Raw genomic sequence first — 18505 nt, forward strand, 5'->3', positions numbered from 1 at the left:
GTGATCAGGAAAGGTGCCCCATAGCTCCACGCACACCACAAGGTTGCTGGTTTCCACCCAGCAGTCACTGTGCAGGAGAAGGACGTGGCAGTGTGCTTCCATCAAGTAACAGTGTTCCTCTGCCCTGTGTGGTCAGGACCCTCTCGGGTCACTGTGCCTTGGCGTCCGCTCTATGGTAGTGAGTTGCTGTCTATGGTAAGGTGACCAGATTTTAACATTGGTCCAGCGGGACACCATTGATAAGACTCATATCCTGGCGAAATGGCAGCCGAAAACCGTATGTCCTAGCTTGTCATGCATTCTTTCCAAAAATCGGGACTTTTTAAAAACGCCGCGGGATGAGGGAAAAATTGTTAAAAATTGGGACTGTCCCGCCCAAAGTGGGACATTGGTCATGATGAACCGCAATCGACTAGACAGCGGTGTGGTGTTTTTGTGTGTTTGTTTGAAACCAGCATGGGAAGGCTTAGTTCTTAGTGCCAGGCCCAGGCAGGCTCTCTGAACGACACTGACACCTTTACGCCCAGGGGATTGAAGGGATCATCACACCCATCTTCCCCCCTGCCCCTGACCGAGGGGAGGAAAACCACTTGCTTGAAACATTGTCCCTCTAGAGATGTGCTCCTGTCAGAGAGTTTCGGGTTCTTGACCTCGCTTCCATCTTCCTCCCCTCTGTGGCCAGACGTTCTTTGAAAGTCAAACCCAAGAAAGTGACCAGTGGTCCTCATGCCTGGTGCCTCAGACCTGCTGCCGGTCACAGGGAGCGCCAGTGGGTGTCCTCTCTTCGATGTCCATCTGGATTGTGCTCCCTCCCCACCTTTCCTTCTCTGGTGGTGTCCCTGGGGGCCCTGTGTCACTTTTTGCCAGCTTGGTCTTCATCTTTGCTCTGCCTCTTTTCCTCACCCCCTGCTCTAACGTCGCCATGATGGGGTGATGAGGTGAACCAGGGACGCAGCAGTGGGCAAAGAGACTGCTGTGGGGTCAGCTGCCCTCAGTCTGAGCCCCACTCGTGGGCACCTTCATGAGGTCCCAGGCCCTGTCCACTTCCCTGCCTCCTCTCTCACTGGGATGTTGGGAGCGGGCCTGGTTTCTGGTCTGCATTTTGGCCAACGTCAATCTCCCCCAGCCCACCATCTCCCAGGGCCTTCCTCCCTCTGCTTGTTGCCAGGTTCTGAGTCTATTTTTTTTTTCCAGAGGCCTCCGATTGTTTCCTGAAGAAACCTGATCTCAGCGCTCAGACAAAAGCTGGGGCCGCCAGAGGAGAAACCCCATTCTCTCCCCACCCTGTCCCTAACCCTCCACCAAGCCCACCCCGCTCCAGCTCCATAACCTCCCTCGCTTTGGATGCTGGGTATGGGTTCCAGGACCCAGCTGCCATCACCTAGGCAACAGGGGGCTTTGGTTGCCATGGTGATCAATGTGGGAGAAGCTGGGCAGCCCGGACAAAAGCCCCCACATTCCCCCCAGCCCTCCCCCCAGTCCCCTTGGGATGATACTGAGACACATTCCATTAATTTTATTTCTGAAAGGCCTTTGGCGGGGAGAAGGGTCTCCTTTCTGTGATGGGCGCGCCCTTCCCTCCTGCTCTCCTCTCTGGCCTTCTGTTAACCCCAGAGAATCCATGGTTGGCTTGAGCAGGGGGCTGAACGTGTGTGTTTATGTGTCTGCCGGGGGGAGGGGGACAAGGTAAAAGCAGAGGGACACATTCCCTTCTAACAGCATCCCGCCACTGCCCCAAACACGCAGCCCCCTGCCCTGCGAGGCCGGACTTCCCTACCCTCTCATTATGTCTCTCTGACATTTCCACTTGTTGTTGATCTCAGCTAGTGATCCCCTCCCCCACCCTCCTCCCTGGGAACACTGCCCACCCGGGAGACCCTCCAAAACCCCTGATTTCTGAGCCTGATTAAATAAGGGGGGCTTCTGCCTTTCTCTTTGCTTGTCCCACTCCCCGCTAGCCTCTCTAATACTAGGAATTGTTGCCTGGGGTGGGGGGGGGTGTGGGCACTTGAGAGCAGACAGGGGTCTCAGCAGTTGGGTTAACTTTTGGCCCCTGTGCTTGGTGGGGGGAGGAGGCGCATAGTTCGGTGCTTTCTGAGCACCCTGACTCGTGCTGGGAGGGGTGGGAGCCACCGGGCCAGGAGAGGAGGGTTTGTGGGCACTTGAATAAGTAGTGGGGAGGCAGGTAAGGGTGGGGAGGGGCTGGCATCCTTGTCTGGTGTGCAGTATCTCAGTAGGACCTCAGAGTGGCATTCACTCCCCTCCTGGGTGTGTTGGAAGTGGTGGTTCTGGGTGTGTGTGTGTGTGTGTGTGTGTGTGTGTGTGTGTGTAAGCGCCCACACTCCTTATTTAGTCATTAAACAACAGGGTTTGTTTATGCGATCTCTTTCCCCATTCTCAGAGGGAGTGTCTGGGATTGGCGTATGAATGGTCCTGGAGCCAGAGCTTATTAATGACTTTAATTACTCACCAAGCAGTTTCCAAGCACTTTGTTCACTCACGTGCTCCTCAGAAGGACCCTACGAAGTAGCCATTATCATCCTCTCTATGTTACCGATGAGCTTCGCAGCCCGACGTGCGGGAGCGACGGGAAGTAACTTGTTCGTGGGGAGAGTTAGATTTGTGATCCACACATCTGGGGCGCACATCCTAAGGTTCCTTTTGCTGTTTGTTGGCTCTGGTGGGCTTGAGTGTTCGGCCGGGGAGCGGGTGGATATGGAGATTCTGGCTTCTAGTGTCTGTGTCTAGACCCAAAGTCATGGCAGTTCTTCCCCCTCCTTATTGCCCCACCGTGCTCTGTGCCCTACTTCCTCCCTGAGCTTCCCGTGAAATTCGGGTTGTAAAGCGGAGAAGTCGCAAGAATGGGCTGGAAACCCAGCACAGTGGTACAGCTGAGACATCTAACTGGTATACCGAGAGAGAAGTCCTCCGGAAGAACTCGCTCTCAGCAGAAGAGATTGAAGAAGCCCAAGATGTCATTTGCAGAGAAGGGGGTGACAAGAAGCCCTGCTTGTGGCAAAGGCTCTTGGAAAGGTTTAGGGTTGGGGGAAGGTGTCACATACTTGCGTTGACAAGGGATCCTGGCAGACTGTACTAGCCCCTGGACCGGCTCCAGACCACTGTGTTAGGAGAATCATGGAGTGGGTTAGCATTGATTGCATCTCCCCACAGTTATCGTGGTTTCCCGGAGAGTAAGACAAGTGTATTTATTTCCCAGGTTGGTGTATTCATTTCTTGCCCCATTCCCATGGGAGGGTAGGTGGATACAAACAGACATCCATCATATTTGCTACGCGCAGGTTGCTGGCGGCTTAGTTTAGTTGGAGGAAAGGTAACAGCTCTACAGAGCAAATCCACTGTAGTGCTTCACGGAACCGACCTCTCAGCAGCAGCTGACGCGGTGGTTATCCTCATCTTGACCCCCTCTCAAAGCTTTTGGCTGCGGGGAACCTGCAGTCTGACACACCACTGCTCTGCCTCCCCACCACTTCTCAGGCGCCCATCTCCTTGGACCTTCTCTTTGTTAATTCCATCCTCACCCTGGGAGATCCTGTTTATTCCCAGATCTCTGAACACGGGTAATTCCTCCAGCCCGGCCCGTCCTCGGAGCTCAGGTGTGTACATTCAGCTGCCGTCACTGCCTGTCTCTTGGCCAAGAATTTAGCACACTGAAACGGAGCGCATTGTCTCCAAATTTGCCCTGCGCCTGCCTTAATGATGCCACAGCTACCCCCCCCACCCCGCTCCCGCTTGAGGTTCTTCACCCATTCTTCCCCTAACCAGTCCTGCATTAGGACTTGTTGATCCCAACGCCAATGGATGTCCCAAGCATGTCTCTGTCTCTGTCCACTCGGCTGCGCTACCCTGATCCAAGCCCGTACCGCTGCAGTAGGCTCCCCATTGCCTTCGCCAGATCTAAACTCTTCACCAAAGCCGGGGGTCTGGCATTCACTCGGTGCCTGGCTTTCTCTGTGGTATTGGCTTCTCGAGCCTTTTCCCTTCTGAGCTCCGTCGCCACGGGCTCTTTCCTTACCACCTAGCCCCTTCCTTCTTCAGGCCTCACACGTGCAGTTTGCTGTGTCACCTCAGTTTCCCTTCTACTCTGGGCCAGGCTGAGTCCTCTGCTCTGTCTGTAGGCGTCATTTTCCAGAGAGCGCTTTGTGAACCACTTGGTTTAAAGTGGCTTCTGCCTCCCTCCCCTCGTTCTCTCTCGAAGCTGCCTGCGCTTTGCTTTGGATTCTTCCTACAGTCAGGCACTTAAACTTACCCCTTTACTCGTTTTGTCTGCTCATCCCTGCTAGACCGTAAACTTAGTATCGGTTTCACAACTGTATACATGCTAAGAAACCTCCAAACTCACTGCCATCAAGTAGTAACCCTATAGGACAGGGTAGAACTGCCCCTCTGGGTTTCTGAGACGGTAATGCTTCACAGGAGTAGAAAGCTGTGTCTTTCTCCCATGGAGTGGCCGGTGCTTTCGAATTGCTGACTCCAGGATAGCGGCCTCACACAGAACCGCTACTCCATTCAGGGCCCAGAGCCCAGCAGAATACAGGGCTCATAGAAAGTGCTTTAAAAAGATGTGAGGGACAAATGATGAGAGGTAGGAAATGATTGCTCAGAGCATGGTGATGACTGTGTCACTGGGAACCAAGGGAGGGAGACAACACTGGATGCCCAAGTCGGTGGGGGGAGCGTTTCTCTGAGAGGGTGGGAGCTGAGTTCTGAAGAATGAGCAGGACTTGGATGCGGGCTGGGACAGGGCGCTGGAGAGCAGAATTAGTACAAGTAAGCAGTGGATCCCAGAGTGGGCGATACCTCCCCCTGGCGGGCACTGGAACGATCCCGGGAGCTGCAACACCAGATACCCACACTTTATCCTGCATGACTGCGTTAGGGGTTCTGCTGTAAAGGGTTTTCATTGCCAGGGGGCTTGCTGGGTGCTTTTCTATTTGCTTCCTGAAAAAGGATGTTAGGCCCAACGAGTTTGGGAACCTCTGGTATAGACGAAAGACGCTGCCCTGCAGGCCCTCAGTGGCCGGGGAATCTGCATGAGCTTGCCATCCTAGGATGGCAGGCTTTTGGAGAATGGCTTATGCTTGCCCTCTCCAGTCTCCCTCATGTTATCCCGTGCTTCTCTTCTCGTTCCCACCACTAGAGGGAGCACCCACAGCCTTAAGGCAAGCGACCAAGCTGACCTGGCCAGGACCTGTGGGTGTGTTTGACATAGATGTTGGGGACCTGGTGCCAAGAGAAGCAGCTATAGCCACCCCCAACCCCCGCCCCCGTGGGCATGCTCAAAAAGTGTTTGCGTGGGGGAGTGGCAGGGGAAGGGTTGGGGGGACTGGAAAATCTGGGCAGGACTTGGGGAGGTGGTCTCCGGGTAACACCAGCTGCTTTCTGCCAGCCCAGGCCTCCATTAGTTCAGCCTGTTGCCAGTCCAGAGCCTGCCTCTCCAAGTCTCAGCTTTCCTGGCTGCGACTAGAACACTGCCTGGATTCTCTCCTCCAGGGAGTTCAGGGCTGGGTCATTTTGGTCATTCAGGTGGGGGGGCATACTCTCGGGATGGGGTTCACTTTGTAGGAGGCGAGCAGGAGGACCTGGGCCCATGAGGGGGCAGGCTCTGTGGAGGTGGGCACAGAGGTGGGCATGGTGGGCCTATCTGAGCCTTGTGTACTTGCCATCTGGGGATGGATGGTACTCTAACCAGCTGCTTGCTTCCTTTCTGCAGGAGCGTCGCTTGATTTTCTCTGAGTCAAGCCCACCCCCCGTCCAGCAAAATAGAGTCCCTCAGGGTGACGGTTGACTTCCTGAAGGTGCCTCTTGGCCTGAAGAAGCCGGTGTTAAAGGAGGTGGCTGTGGGGCCCCCCAAGAGGCCCCAGCCCGCGGCCCTGGAGCGCTACAAGGCACGGCGTTCCGACGCCATGGACACCGAGTCCCAGTACTCGGGCTATTCCTACAAGTCGGGCCACTCCCGCAGCTCCCGCAAGCACAGGTGGGCGTGCATGTGAGGGTGACGTGGGTGGGTGGCTGGGGCCAGGGGAGAGGTGGCGGGTGGGGGTGGCTGCTCAGAGGCCCCCTTCCTGCCCCTGACCTCCGGTGCCTGCCCCTTTCCTCCTCCTGCAGGGACCGCCGGGACCGACACCGGTCTAAGAGCCGGGATGGGAGCCGTGGGGACAAGTCGGTGACAATCCAGGCTCCCGGGGAGCCCCTGCTGGACAACGAGTCCACTCGAGGGGATGAGCGGGTGAGTTTCCACTGATGCTAAGGGCTATAGGAATGCGGGGGTCCTCTGGGGAGCTGTGAAAAAAAGATCGATACACAGATCTTAGTGTCTAGGAGGGGACCCGGACGCCAGCCTGGGAGGCCTTGCCGGGGGCTGAAAGAACTTAGGGCAAGACCATTTTCCAGACCGTGTGGAGGAGCTGGAAGTTCCATCACAGAGGGGACAGGCCTAGGAACCTGGCTGTGCTGTCAGAATCAGGTCAGGGGGGTGTCAGTGCCACTTTCCTGCCGCTGAGCATCGAGAAGCAGACTTGTTCCACAGCCAGGCATCTCAGTGAAGTTCCCTTTGGGGGCAGTCGCCTCTTCCTTATCCCCAGAGGGGCAGGGGGACCTGTACTGGGAATTGGCTGGTTTCTCCCTAGCCCCCCCCCCCCCCCCCCCCCCGAGTCAGGCAGGCTGGTTGAGAGTCCGGAGAGTGTGTCTGAAGGAGGGGCAGCTAGGATTTGCTCTTGAGCCTCAGGAGAGGGGGCTCTAGTGCGCCCTGGTGTTAGCCTCTGGAACAGCACCACCTGGCCTCTAGAGGAGAAGGTGTGGGAGAAAGGGGCTGAAGAGGGGCGCTGGAGAAGGAACCTTCTGGGATGACAGAGAGGCAACCCAGGGAGAGAGTTCTCTGGGCCGGGGCTGAGCTGTTGCACCTCTTCCAGCCTCTGTGGTTCTCTTGCTGGAAGGTCAGTGGTCAGAACACAGCAGAGGCAGGGTTTACCGGGACACCGGGCTGAGGTCTTAAGAGATCTTTGAGACGGACATTGGGAATCCAGGGTCGTGGGATTAGATGGAGTGCTGAGGGAACTGTGGACGCCTCCTTTTCCCATGCCCCGAGGCCTGCCCTCCCCAGTTCCTGAAGTGATCTTGAGATGTGCTCGTTCCACCTGGGACATGCTCATGCTCTGGGAGGGGATGTACGGTGTCCCTGGGCATTGGTCTAGGGCAGCGGTTCTCAACCTGTGGGTCGCGACCCCTTTGGGGGGGGGTGGTGTCAAACGACACTTTCACAGGGGTCGCCTCAGACCATCGGAAAACATAAATATTTCACAATATAGAATCACCATATTGTTTTGTGATTAATCACTATGCTTTAAGTATGTTCAATTATGTTCAATTTGTAACAATGAAAATACATCCTGCATATCGTATATTTACATTATGATTCATAACAGTAGAAACATTACAGTTATGAAGTAGCAACGAAAATAATGTTATGGTTGGAGTCACCACAACATGAGGATCTGTATGAAAGGGTTGAGGCATTAGGAAGGTTGAGAACCACTGGTCTGGGGGAGGAACAAACCCACTCACTTAATCTGCACATGGTCATCTCATCAGTTTCTCTCTTCTGATTAGAGTCTCTTGACCTATTCAGGGACCGACAGGCATTCTAATGAATGAGGTGATTCCTAGCTTCCCTTGTCACTGGCTCCGCCTCCCCCCCCACCCCCCCCTGAAGCTCAGCCCTGTAGCCTGAGTCCCCTGGGATTCCTGTCACCTGGCTGGGCCAGGAGTCCAGAGTATGGGCACCAAAGGGCCTTGGTGCTCTGCTGGATGACCCTCACCTCCTTCAGGGAGACGAACCCACAAGGGCACCTGGGGACCTCTGTCTGCCCACCCTGTGCCTCTAGCAGGCGGCCCCCGGACTGTGAGCATTCAGATGGCCCTTCTGAGCCACGGGGCACACCAGAATCTCCAAGCGGCAAGAAGTTTGCTCTGGTGTCTCCCACACCCTGCACTGGTCAGACACCTTCTCTCTCCCTTCCCCACATCCTCCCATGCCAGAAATCATGAGTCAGCTGTGGTCCTTGTGCATTTGCCCTTTCTCTTTACCAGACTGCTTTTGTCTGGCACGCCCTTATTCGGAAGCCTGGAGCAGCTCCCTGGGCAGGCAGTGCCCATTGGCGGAGCAGAGTGGTCTGCACAAGCTTGATCCAGCCCCTCTCGACCTCCCCTTGCCTGGTGAAACCCTGCTCAGGGCCCTCTCAGGGCCCCCGCCCAGGCCTTTCGTGCACCTGCAGACGGAGCCCCTCAGGCTTCTGCTGAAGTCACCGCATCCTGTGGAGCCTGGGAGGGTTCTGCTCTCTCACTGTGTGACCAGTTCATGGGGATTCTGTCGAGAGTATCCGGTTCCATCAGAGTGGGTTGGGGCTTGGGGTTTTGATCCCAAGTGATGCCCGTGCTGCTGGATCCATAGATCACATCCTGAGTAGATCCCGTGGTCCAGCGCTTCTCAGCATCGAGTGGACACTAGACTCATCCAGGGAGCTATTTGGTCTTTCAAGGTTGGTACCCAGATTCCACTCGCTCTATGGTGGGGCCTGGGCACCCGCGCTCTTTTCCGCACCCCTTTACGTGATGCTAATGTGTGCAGCTGGGCTGGGAATCACGCATGCTGCCCGGCTTCTCCACGTCACATCACATCACAGCTGCGGCACATTCACAGCTGTTCCTGCCCCCAAGGGGTCCGCTCTGACCCCAGGGCCCCTGGCAGCCGGCCCGTTTCTGTTCCCTGCCGGAGCAGCTCCCGAGGCGCCTGTCCTGCGTCCTCCCCTCTGAGGGCCATCACAGCTCGCACAGCTGTCCTCTTTGGCCACCGGTGTCAAAGTTCCCCGGGGGCCCAAGTCGCGCACTTCTTGTGCTTTTAATTGACTTGCGTACCATGCAATAGCTGGAACAAAACATTCGTGCCATTTCCACCATGCTATCTGCATAAGCCAGCGACCCTCGTGACCTTCACTGAACCGTGCAGCCAGCACCACTTCCCAGTTCCAACATTTCCCCCGAGATGTGGCAGAAACGAAGGGCCCCAATACAGGGACTCTCCCCATCCTCTCCACGAGTCAGCGGTGGTCCCGATGCATTTGCCTTTCTAGAGATTTTTCTTTTCTTTCTTGATCATTTTATTGGGAGCTCTTACAAATCTTATAACAATCCATCACTCAATTGTATGAAGCACATTTGTACATTTGTTGCCATCATCATTTCCAAAACATTTTCTTTCTGCTTGAGCCCTTGGTATCCACTCCTCTTTTTTCCCCTCCTACCCTCGTGGATCCCCGATCAAGTATATATTATTGTTGTTATTTCGTGTCTAGAGATTTTTTTTCCTTTTTTTCCTCCCTTCCTTCTGGAAACCGAAGCTCGTGTTTTGTTTTTATTTTTGACATTTTTAATTGTGCCTTCGGTTGGCGTTTACAGAGTAGACCAGCTTTGCAGCCCCCAGTTTGTCCACAAAACCTTCCATGACATTTGGCTGCATTCCCCACCATGTGTCAGCACTCCGTCCATGTCCATCCTGGGTTCTCCTTTCATCCACATTTCCTACCCCTTCCTACCTTGTCATCTTTGGGCAAATGTCTTTTTGCTGTCCTAGGACTGATTGTTCTCAGGAACGTGTTCCTCTCGCGTGTTAGTCACCGTTTTATGGGCCTGTCTGGTGCCTGGGAATGACTTCAGGAAGCTGTCCTAGGGCCATTGTCTGGGTGGGTCCCTCCAGTCTGTCAGACCAGTAAGCCTGGTCTTTTTGTGAATTTGATTTCCTGTCTCCCACTTTTCCAGGGGCTCTGGGTTGTGACCTCAGAACAGCTGGTAGTTAGTTGTAGCTGTCTACCTCTTCTGGTCTCAGGGGAGCCTGTGCTTCATGTGGTCCATTACTCTTTGGACTAATTGCTCCCATGAGTCTTTGGTTTTCTTCATTCTCTTTTGGTGGGAAGAGCCCGAGAGTTGTGTCTTCTATGGCTACTTGAAAGCTTTGAAGGTGTCAGGTGCTACACACTGGAGTCAGATGAAGGTCAACTTCATTATGAACTCTGTTATGCCAATTAATGTCGAAGCCCCCTCTGCCTGCGATCTCAGGAACTTGGATCTGTGAGGTGTTTGGTTACGTCTAATATTCTGTCGGATACATTTCCATGACTGCCCCTCGTGTGCTCTATGAAAATACACGCAGCACCCTACAGTGATGTGTGTAGAAACATCACAACCGAACCTGTGTCTGCACCTCGCACACTTCTTTAGCATACCTTTCTAGCTGTGTGTGCACTCCTAAGTGATTGACGTGCTGTCGCTGCAGGATCGCAACGCGTGTAGTAATTGCGGCCTTTGATCCTCAGTCTTACTCTTGTGTCCCTCGTAGTGTCTTCCTGTGCCTCGCTCTTGTTGTGCTGCCTAGGGGAGCACATTGTGTCTGGCCATTCTCTTCGCCATGGTCAGCACGTCTCTTATCTAGTTGGTCATTTTTCCTCCCATCCTCGGTAATCATCAGAAAGGGTTTGTTTTCCGTGTGCAAACCTTTTTTTTTGGTTAGTTTTCCTTATAATTATGCTCTCATAAAATATCGGTACATCGTGTTTGGTAAAGTAGAGGGGCAGGGAAAAGAGGAAGGCTCTCACCAAGATGGCTTGACACGGTGGCCGCACCGATGGGTTCAAACCTAAGAACGACTCAGAGGAAGGCACGGGCCTGGGCAGTGTTTCGTTGTCTTGAACATCGGGTCCTGTGAGTCAGAACCGACTCGATGGCACCTAACAACATACACTCTTTGTGCTTTTGTTTCAAATTATCATTAATTGGCGTAAATACATCTGTCGTATTCCATAGTTCCATTACATCTGGCTACTACAACTGTACAATTGCTGCCTCAACCAGTTTCCGTGCATTCTTTTTCTTTCTGGACTCCGTGGCATTCCCCCACTGTACCCCCCGCCCCCGGAAACCCTTATCTTACTTGCTGTTCCTATAGGTTCATCAGTCCTGAGTTGCATATACTGGAAAAAAACCCAAACCAGAACAGTATATAACACACTTCAAGAGTGTGACCTCCAACGACATAACACCTCCGAGATACTCCCTAGTGTGAATGAACAAAAGGCAAACAAAGCAAAAATACAGAAAATGTTGAAAACCAGATCGGGTCCAGCGTGCATCGGAGTTGGGAATCAGCTGACAAAGTCTTAACTATTGAAGTCAGATTTATGCCTTTGATTTTCTGTCATCTCGTAGTGCTCTCTGTTTAGTACCTGTAGCCCCATCCCTCCAGTGTGGACCGAGGACTTCACCGGGGGCTTATTCCTTATGTGCTTTCCACGAATGAATCTTGGCCTCCCACGGTCATCCGGAGCCTTCTGCACACTGACAATGCTGTCAGCTCCGTTTGTCCCCTTTACCCCCTTCTTCCCATTCCCTCAGGGAAGCATTGCTCCTGTAACTATTTCTGAAGCGTTTTCTATCTTGGCTTTCAAGTACCGCACAATCTTAAATATACAAAAGAACACATGTAAATCTAACATCATTAATGTTCTAAATAAAATAGAAACCATAATAGTAAGGGGAGGAAATATTTAGGACCTAGAGGATAGTTATGTAGCTTCTCAGTGCCATACTGCACCCTGAATTGATCATCCATCCCATGTGGCCCTTCTGAGAGGGGCTGCCTAATTATCTTACAGGTGGGTTTTGGGTCTCTACCGTATCCACGCTCCTTCACATTGATTTGGTTGTGTGTTTTTGAACTTCTGATACCTCTTCCTGTTGACACCTCATGATTGCACAGGCTGGTGTGCTTCTTCCATGTGGGCCACGTTAGCTTCCTGCTTGATGGCTGCGAGCAGGAACATTGCCCTCACGTTTGGCACACTGGAATGAAGTCGACTTCACTCTCCCTTAACTGTGGAGACGTTAACACGACCCTCCCCTTGGGTTGGTTAGCGCCCTGACCCCCCAATGCAGTCACGATTCTTGCCCCACCTCTCTGCGGGCCTTAAAGGCATATGAGAGGGAGAAAAAGACGCCTTTCGGCGCAGGTGCTATCTGTATCTGGTGTTGATGACATACGAACCATTGGGTTTGGCCTGGCTTTTGTCAAAATCTCTGGTCCTCAGCCTAGGACTTGCGTGTTGTGTGGGTTTTCCTTATGGCTGTTATGCTGTTTGGACTTAACCTCAGTGGACTCAGGTTGTTCTTGACTTGGCTAACTTCACTTAGCATAATCTTCACCAAAACGTTCTGCGAGGTGAGGTTTTTCATAGTTTCAGACTGTTTTGAAAGGATGTGTAGTATTCCATGGTGTGTATGTACCAGAGTTGTTTAATCCATTCATCTGTTGATGGAAATTTAGGCTGTTTCCAATTTTTTTTGTTGCAATTGTAAACTGCACAGCGTTGAACATTGGAGAGCAGATCTCTGGTCGCGGTCTGTTTCTTCTGGGTGTATGCCCAGTGGTGGAATTGGTGGGTTGTGTGGTAGTTCGCCTTCCATCTGTTTTAGGTATTGCCAAATTGCTTTCCACAGTGGCTGTACGTATCTGCCAGATCACCAGCAGTGGATAAGAGTCCCTATCTCACTACACCCCCTCCAACATTTGTTGCTTACTGAATTGGGCTATTGAATTGGATCATCCTTGTGGGTTTTCAGCAGTTCTCAACCTGTGGGTTGCGACCCTTTGTGGGTGGAATGACCCTTTGACAGGGGTCGCCCGATTCATAAAAGTAGCAAAATTGAAGTAGCAACCAAAATAATGTTATGGCTGAGGGGTCACCACAACATGAGGAACTGTATTAAAGGGTCGTGGCATTAGGATGGTTGAGAACCACTGTGCTAGATGGTATTTCATAGTTGTCTCGAATTGCATTTCCCGGGTGGCTAATGATCGGGGACATTTTCTCATATGTTTATTGGCCATTCGGGTTTCCTCCTATGTGAGTCTTCTGTTCAAGTCTTTTGCCCATCTCTTCAGTAGGCTGTTCGTTTTTTTATTGTTGTAAACTTGTAGGATTCTATAGATTTTAGTAATAAACCCGTTATCTGATATGCTGTTACTAAATATCCTTTCCTAATCTGTGGGTTCTCATTACTCTCTTGACGAAATCTCTCCGTGTACACAAGTGTTTTATCTTTAGTAGGTCCCACTCGACTATTTTATCTTCCTCTGGGTGTGTATCCTTGCTTATTTCTGTTACCCTGTATTCCCTGCACTAAACACTCTTTGTCCTTCTATGATTGACTTATTTCATCTAGCAAAATGACCTCCAAGTTCATCCACATTTCCAAGGTTCATTCCTGTCAAAGCGTGCATCACAACTTCATTTCTCTTTATGACGGTGTAACCAACTCATACTTCTGATGGGGGTGGGTGGGCGGGATGGGCATGGTATTTCAGTGGTAGGCTTCTGGCTTTCCATGTGGGAGACCTGGGTTCGATTCCCTGCCAGTGCACTTCAGGTGTAGTCACCACCTGCCTACTGGTGGAGGCTTGCATGTTGCCATTAAGCTGAACTGGTATCAGCAGCGCTTCCGGAGGAAGACCGGCTGGGCGGAAAGACCTGAAGATCTCTTACGAAAATCTGCCAGTGAAAGCTGTGGATCACACGACCTGATCCACCATCCATCCTGGGGACGATGCAGAATTGGGCAGCGTTTTGTCCCATTGTGCATGGGGTGGCCATGAGTGGGGAGTCCACTGCACAGCAGCTGACAACAACAACATTTGCAGGCCAGCCTCAGGCACTCAGTGGAGCTCAGTAAATACTTCCAGGATGGCCTATTTGTTGATTATACTCCCGTCTCTCTCTCTACCTCCTTCTCCTTCCCCGTCCTTCACTGGCTGTCTCTCTCCTGTTTGTTCTGTTTCTGTCCCCGCCCCCCCAATTGTGTGGCCCTCTCCCGCCTGTAGGATGACAACTGGGGTGAAACGACCACAGTTGTAACCGGCACGTCAGAGCATAGCATTTCCCACGATGACCTCACACGCATCGCCAAGGACATGGAGGACAGTGTCCCGCTGGACTGCTCCCGGCACCTGGGGGTGGCGGCGGGGGCCACGCTGGCGCTCCTGTCCTTCCTTACGCCGCTGGCCTTCCTGCTGCTGCCCCCGCTGCTGTGGCGGGAGGAGCTGGAGCCCTGCGGGACGGCCTGTGAGGGGCTCTTCATCTCAGTGGCCTTCAAGCTGCTCATCTTGCTGCTGGGCAGCTGGGCCCTCTTCTTCCGCCGGCCCAAGGCCTCCCTGCCCCGAGTGTTCGTGCTGCGCGCCCTGCTCATGGTGCTGGTCTTCCTGCTCGTCGTCTCCTACTGGCTCTTCTACGGCGTGCGCATCCTGGACGCCCGCGAGCGCAGCTACCAGGGGGTGGTGCAGTTCGCAGTGTCCTTGGTGGACGCCCTGCTCTTCGTGCACTACCTGGCCGTGGTCCTGCTGGAGCTGCGCCAGCTCCAGCCGCAGTTCACGCTCAAGGTCGTGCGCTCCACGGACGGGGCCAGCCGCTTCTACAATGTCGGCCACCTCAGGTACGATACCTGGGAGCAGGTGTGGGGGTGGGGCGGGGGGCGGGGGGCGGGGTAGGCCGGGCGCTGTTAGGCTTGGAGGCTATGATGGGGAGGGGGCGCGACATGCTTTGCACACTGTCAGTTGGCAATCCAGCTGCCTGCTGCCAAGGGAGGTGGGGGTCCCGGGTCCTGGGGCAGGATGAGCTGGGAGGATGGAACGGGCATTAGAGACTGGAGATGTCAGAGACTGGGCCACAGAGAGGAAGGGGTGGGGCTTGGACTGCCCCCCAGGGCTGCCTGTTCTCCCAGGCTCAGCTTCTCATGAGTACTGACCGGGTGAGTAGGACTGAGGGAGCTGGCCAGAGGAGGGGCCTCAGAGGCAAAGCAATTCCTTAGCACCTCCTAGACTGTAGGCAAGCTGCCCCCTGGGCCACACAGAGGTCAGTAGAGAACCTTTTGTGGGGATGGTGCTGGACACGTGTGAAGTAACCCTCGGCTGGGGATCTAGGCTCGATGCCCTTTCTGCCTGGGCTTCAGCAGGGAAGGACTAGCAAGGCCCAACCTTGGGAAAGGCTCCTACTGGGGGCCTGGTAAGTAGATCGCTGGCCCTGAGCCAGGCTCCTTGGAAGCAGCGTGCCCCTGTCCCCTGTCCTTTCCTGCCCTGCCAACCTGCCCTGATGTGTCCCTCCCCCTGCGCCCCTTGTCTGCCCCTTCTCCCTCCCCCTCCTGCCGTCTCCCCCACAGCATCCAGCGCGTGGCAGTGTGGATCCTGGAGAAGTATTACCATGACTTCCCTGTCTACAACCCCGCCCTCCTCAACCTGCCCAAGTCCGTCCTGGCCAAGAAAGTGTCTGGCTTCAAGGTGTACTCCCTTGGAGAGGGTGAGCGGCCCGGCTCCTCCGCCCTCCTGGTCTCTCCCTACATAGGCCTCCAGGCCTCCTCCTCTTGGTCCTCTTTCCCCTCTCTCCCTTTGCTCCCCCCATCCCTGGTCCATGTCCCAACCCTTCTGTTCTGTCATTTCCATGACTCCAGGTGGCTGGTCTTTGGCGGCTGATTTCCACTCGCTGCCCCTTTATGCTATTCTGTGACCCCCAGTTCGGTCCCCACTCCTGCTCATCCGCCCTGGTTCTAAGCCGTTTGGCTATCTGAGCTGCAGAGCCTCCTGACCCGGGAGGACCGTGTGCGGACCCATGCCGCCCGCAGTGCTTTCCCGTGGGCCGCTCCCGGAGGTGGCCTGGAGGGATGGAACGGGAGGTATTGCTGGGTGGCGGGAACAGGCTCCTCGGAACTGGCCAGTTGCTGTCCCCAAAGGTCACATGTGGGAAGTGAGGTCATGTGCCCATGTGACCTTCCCCTCTCTGCCCTGCTTCTGTGCAGAAAACAGCACCAACAACTCCACGGGCCAGTCCCGGGCTGTGATCGCAGCGGCGGCCCGGCGGCGGGACAACAGCCACAATGAGTACTACTACGAGGAGGCGGAGCACGAGCGGAGGGTGCGCAAGCGCAGAGCCAGGTGGGTGCCCGGAGGGGGGGGGGGTGCTGTGTGTGGGGCTTCTGTACCTGCTGAAACGAGAGAGAGAGAGAGAGAGAGAGAGAGAGAGAGAGAGAGAGAGAGAGAGAGAGAGAGAGAGAGAGAGAGATTTTTTTGAGGCTCTTTGGTGGCATAGTGGGTTACGTATTGGGTTGCTAACCACAAGGGCAGCAGTTTGAAACCACCGGTTACTCTGTGGGAGAAACATGAGGCTTTCTACTCCCGCCAGTAGTTGCAGTCTTGGAAGCCCACAGGGGCAGTTCCCCCTGTCCTGTAGGCTTGCCATGAGTCGGAATGGACTTGTCCATGTCAGTGAGGTTGGTTTTTTGGCGCCGATCACCACACTCTCAGAGGCTGTAAGATGTAGGTTCCCAAATTTATTTGGCCTAACAGCACCTTTTGCAGGAAAAAAAAAAAATTACTTAGTGCTCCCCTGGCAATTAAAAACTTTTGTATGGCAACCCATAAATCAGGATCAAGTGTAGACATCTGCTTTTGCAGCCTCCCTAAATTGTTCTAGAGGCCCCAGGGTGCCGTTTCGATCACTTTGGGAAATTGCAGCCAACATACATTTCTTACCTTGGAATTTTGTGAGTTCCGGTTAACTGGGTCTCCCAGGCTGAAATCGTCTGGGGTGGGGGCCTCTTTGCCAGATCCACTAGTATTTGGGGAATTCAGATCTTGACTGGGGCTCCCACAAGCAGGGCACCCCGTGGCAGTGCACTTTTTCTTTGAGGCCAGCAGGGACATGTCTCTCGCTGCCTTCTTTTTCCGCCACCACCCAGAGAAAATGCGACTCTTCAAGGTCAGCAGGCTAGGAACTTACCTTTCCACTTGCAGATTTCCTTTACGATTCCTGAGTGTTTGACCCGGTAACCAAAGGCTGGGACTCTTTCCGGGAGCCATTTTTAGAATTCTCGCTACCATGGTAGGGTAGGGGTCCAGTCAAGAGGCGCCTGCAGGGACTGGGGCTGCCCCAGACCTCCTGCCAGCACATAACACACGGAATTGGCTCCGACTCCCGGAGCAAACCCTTTTTCGGAGACCCCATCTCTGCTGCATCAGGCAGCTTCAACCTTTCCTCAGAGAGGCTGGCCGGTTTGAACTGGCGACCTCATGGCCGGAGGGAGTCCAGGCTTATCTATCCCACAGCGCCACCAGGGCCCGCAGAAGAGAACTTCTAGTCCTCAGATGGTGACAAACTAGTACATGTCATACAAGTTATAAGGCGCCCTGGCTGTGCAGTGTTTCATCGGGCGCTTACCTCACCAGCAGCTCCGGGGAAGAAAGAAGAGGATTTCTGCTCTGGTTAAGCTCGACAGCTTCAGAAACCTCTTCCAAGAGGGCGGTTCTGCGCTCTCCAATAGGGCCAGTAGGAGTCGGAATCAACTCGATGTCAATGTTTTTGTTTTTTTAAACCTTCACGTATCTGTGCTCACCCGACAGTGTGCACTTGAGCCTCATTTGCAGGGACTCTCTGGGTGCCTGCTGCGGCATGGTCGTCCAGGATTGTGCTGTTTCCTTCCTGCTCAGGGGCTCCCCGGTCCGCCCTCCTCACTGCCCCTCTCCCCCAGGAACTGCAGCCTCAGAGCGAGGGCAGGGGCCCCCGACCCTGTTCTGACACGTGGTTGGTGGCCCTGCAGTGGATCCATCAAAGGTCACCAGCCCCATGTCTGTGACGTCATAGCATGTCTTTCGTTGTCTCCGAAATGGCCTTGTTGAGAAGACACCAGGGTTCTCCTCCCGCCCCTGTAGCTTCTGCTCCCACCAGGCTCTCGGTCTCTTGCATAGCTACTCTTCTCCCCGCCAAGGGCCCTGCCCCGCAAGCCCCCGCTGCATTAGTTGTCATTGTTGGATTAGTTGTCTTTGGGAGGAAACACACACACACACACACACACACACACACACACACACCTTTTTTAAATTTTAGATCATTTTATCAGGGGACTCTTACTTACAGCTCTTATCACAATCCATCCATCCATCCATTGTGTCAAGCGCATTTGTACAATATGTTGCATCATCATTCTCAAAATACTTTTCTTCAAAACATTTCTTGGTGGGGAACTTTTTCTTTTTCACACCGAACATTACTGAGACACTCAGGAAGCAAATGAATGAAGATAACCGTAGACATGGACAGATCCACACATTTTCTTTACCAAGGAGTCGGCCCAGCTTGTGCCAAGCCACCTAGGGCCCCAAGGAATTGTTCTCCACGGAGTTGCCCAGGGCTGCTTTCTTCAGAGATAGTTTGCCAGGCCGCTCATCTTAGGCACCTCTGGGTGTGCCCGAACATGTAACCTTTGGGTTAGCATCCGAGGGCAACATCAGGTTGGTTCTGCTCAGAGCGACCCTGGGCACAGCAGAAGGAAACGCTTCCCGGTCCAGCCCCATCCTCACCGTCATCCTTGAGTTTCAGCCTTGAACGCAGCCCCTGGGCCA

At 53.9% G+C, this 18505-nt stretch overlaps 1 protein-coding gene and 1 pseudogene across 1 annotated transcript in view; one reads left to right on the plus strand and one right to left on the minus strand.

Moving 5' to 3' along the window:
• The window catches only part of LOC142438597 (zinc finger and BTB domain-containing protein 14-like), a 37508-nt pseudogene extending 33884 nt beyond the window's left edge, over positions 1-3624 (minus strand).
• The window catches only part of VANGL2 (VANGL planar cell polarity protein 2), a 36053-nt gene that overhangs the window by 10251 nt on the left and 7297 nt on the right, over positions 1-18505 (plus strand). Inside the window, exons 2-6 of the mRNA XM_075563665.1 lie at positions 5732-5995; positions 6127-6247; positions 13943-14550; positions 15274-15410; positions 15907-16042. Coding sequence (XP_075419780.1) covers positions 5925-5995; positions 6127-6247; positions 13943-14550; positions 15274-15410; positions 15907-16042 — 1073 coding nt within the window. The 5' untranslated portion in view covers positions 5732-5924. The remainder of the gene's footprint in view (positions 1-5731; positions 5996-6126; positions 6248-13942; positions 14551-15273; positions 15411-15906; positions 16043-18505) is intronic.

Source organism: Tenrec ecaudatus, chromosome 1 (assembly GCF_050624435.1).
Source record: "Tenrec ecaudatus isolate mTenEca1 chromosome 1, mTenEca1.hap1, whole genome shotgun sequence".
Taxonomy (NCBI): Eukaryota; Metazoa; Chordata; class Mammalia; order Afrosoricida; family Tenrecidae; genus Tenrec; species Tenrec ecaudatus.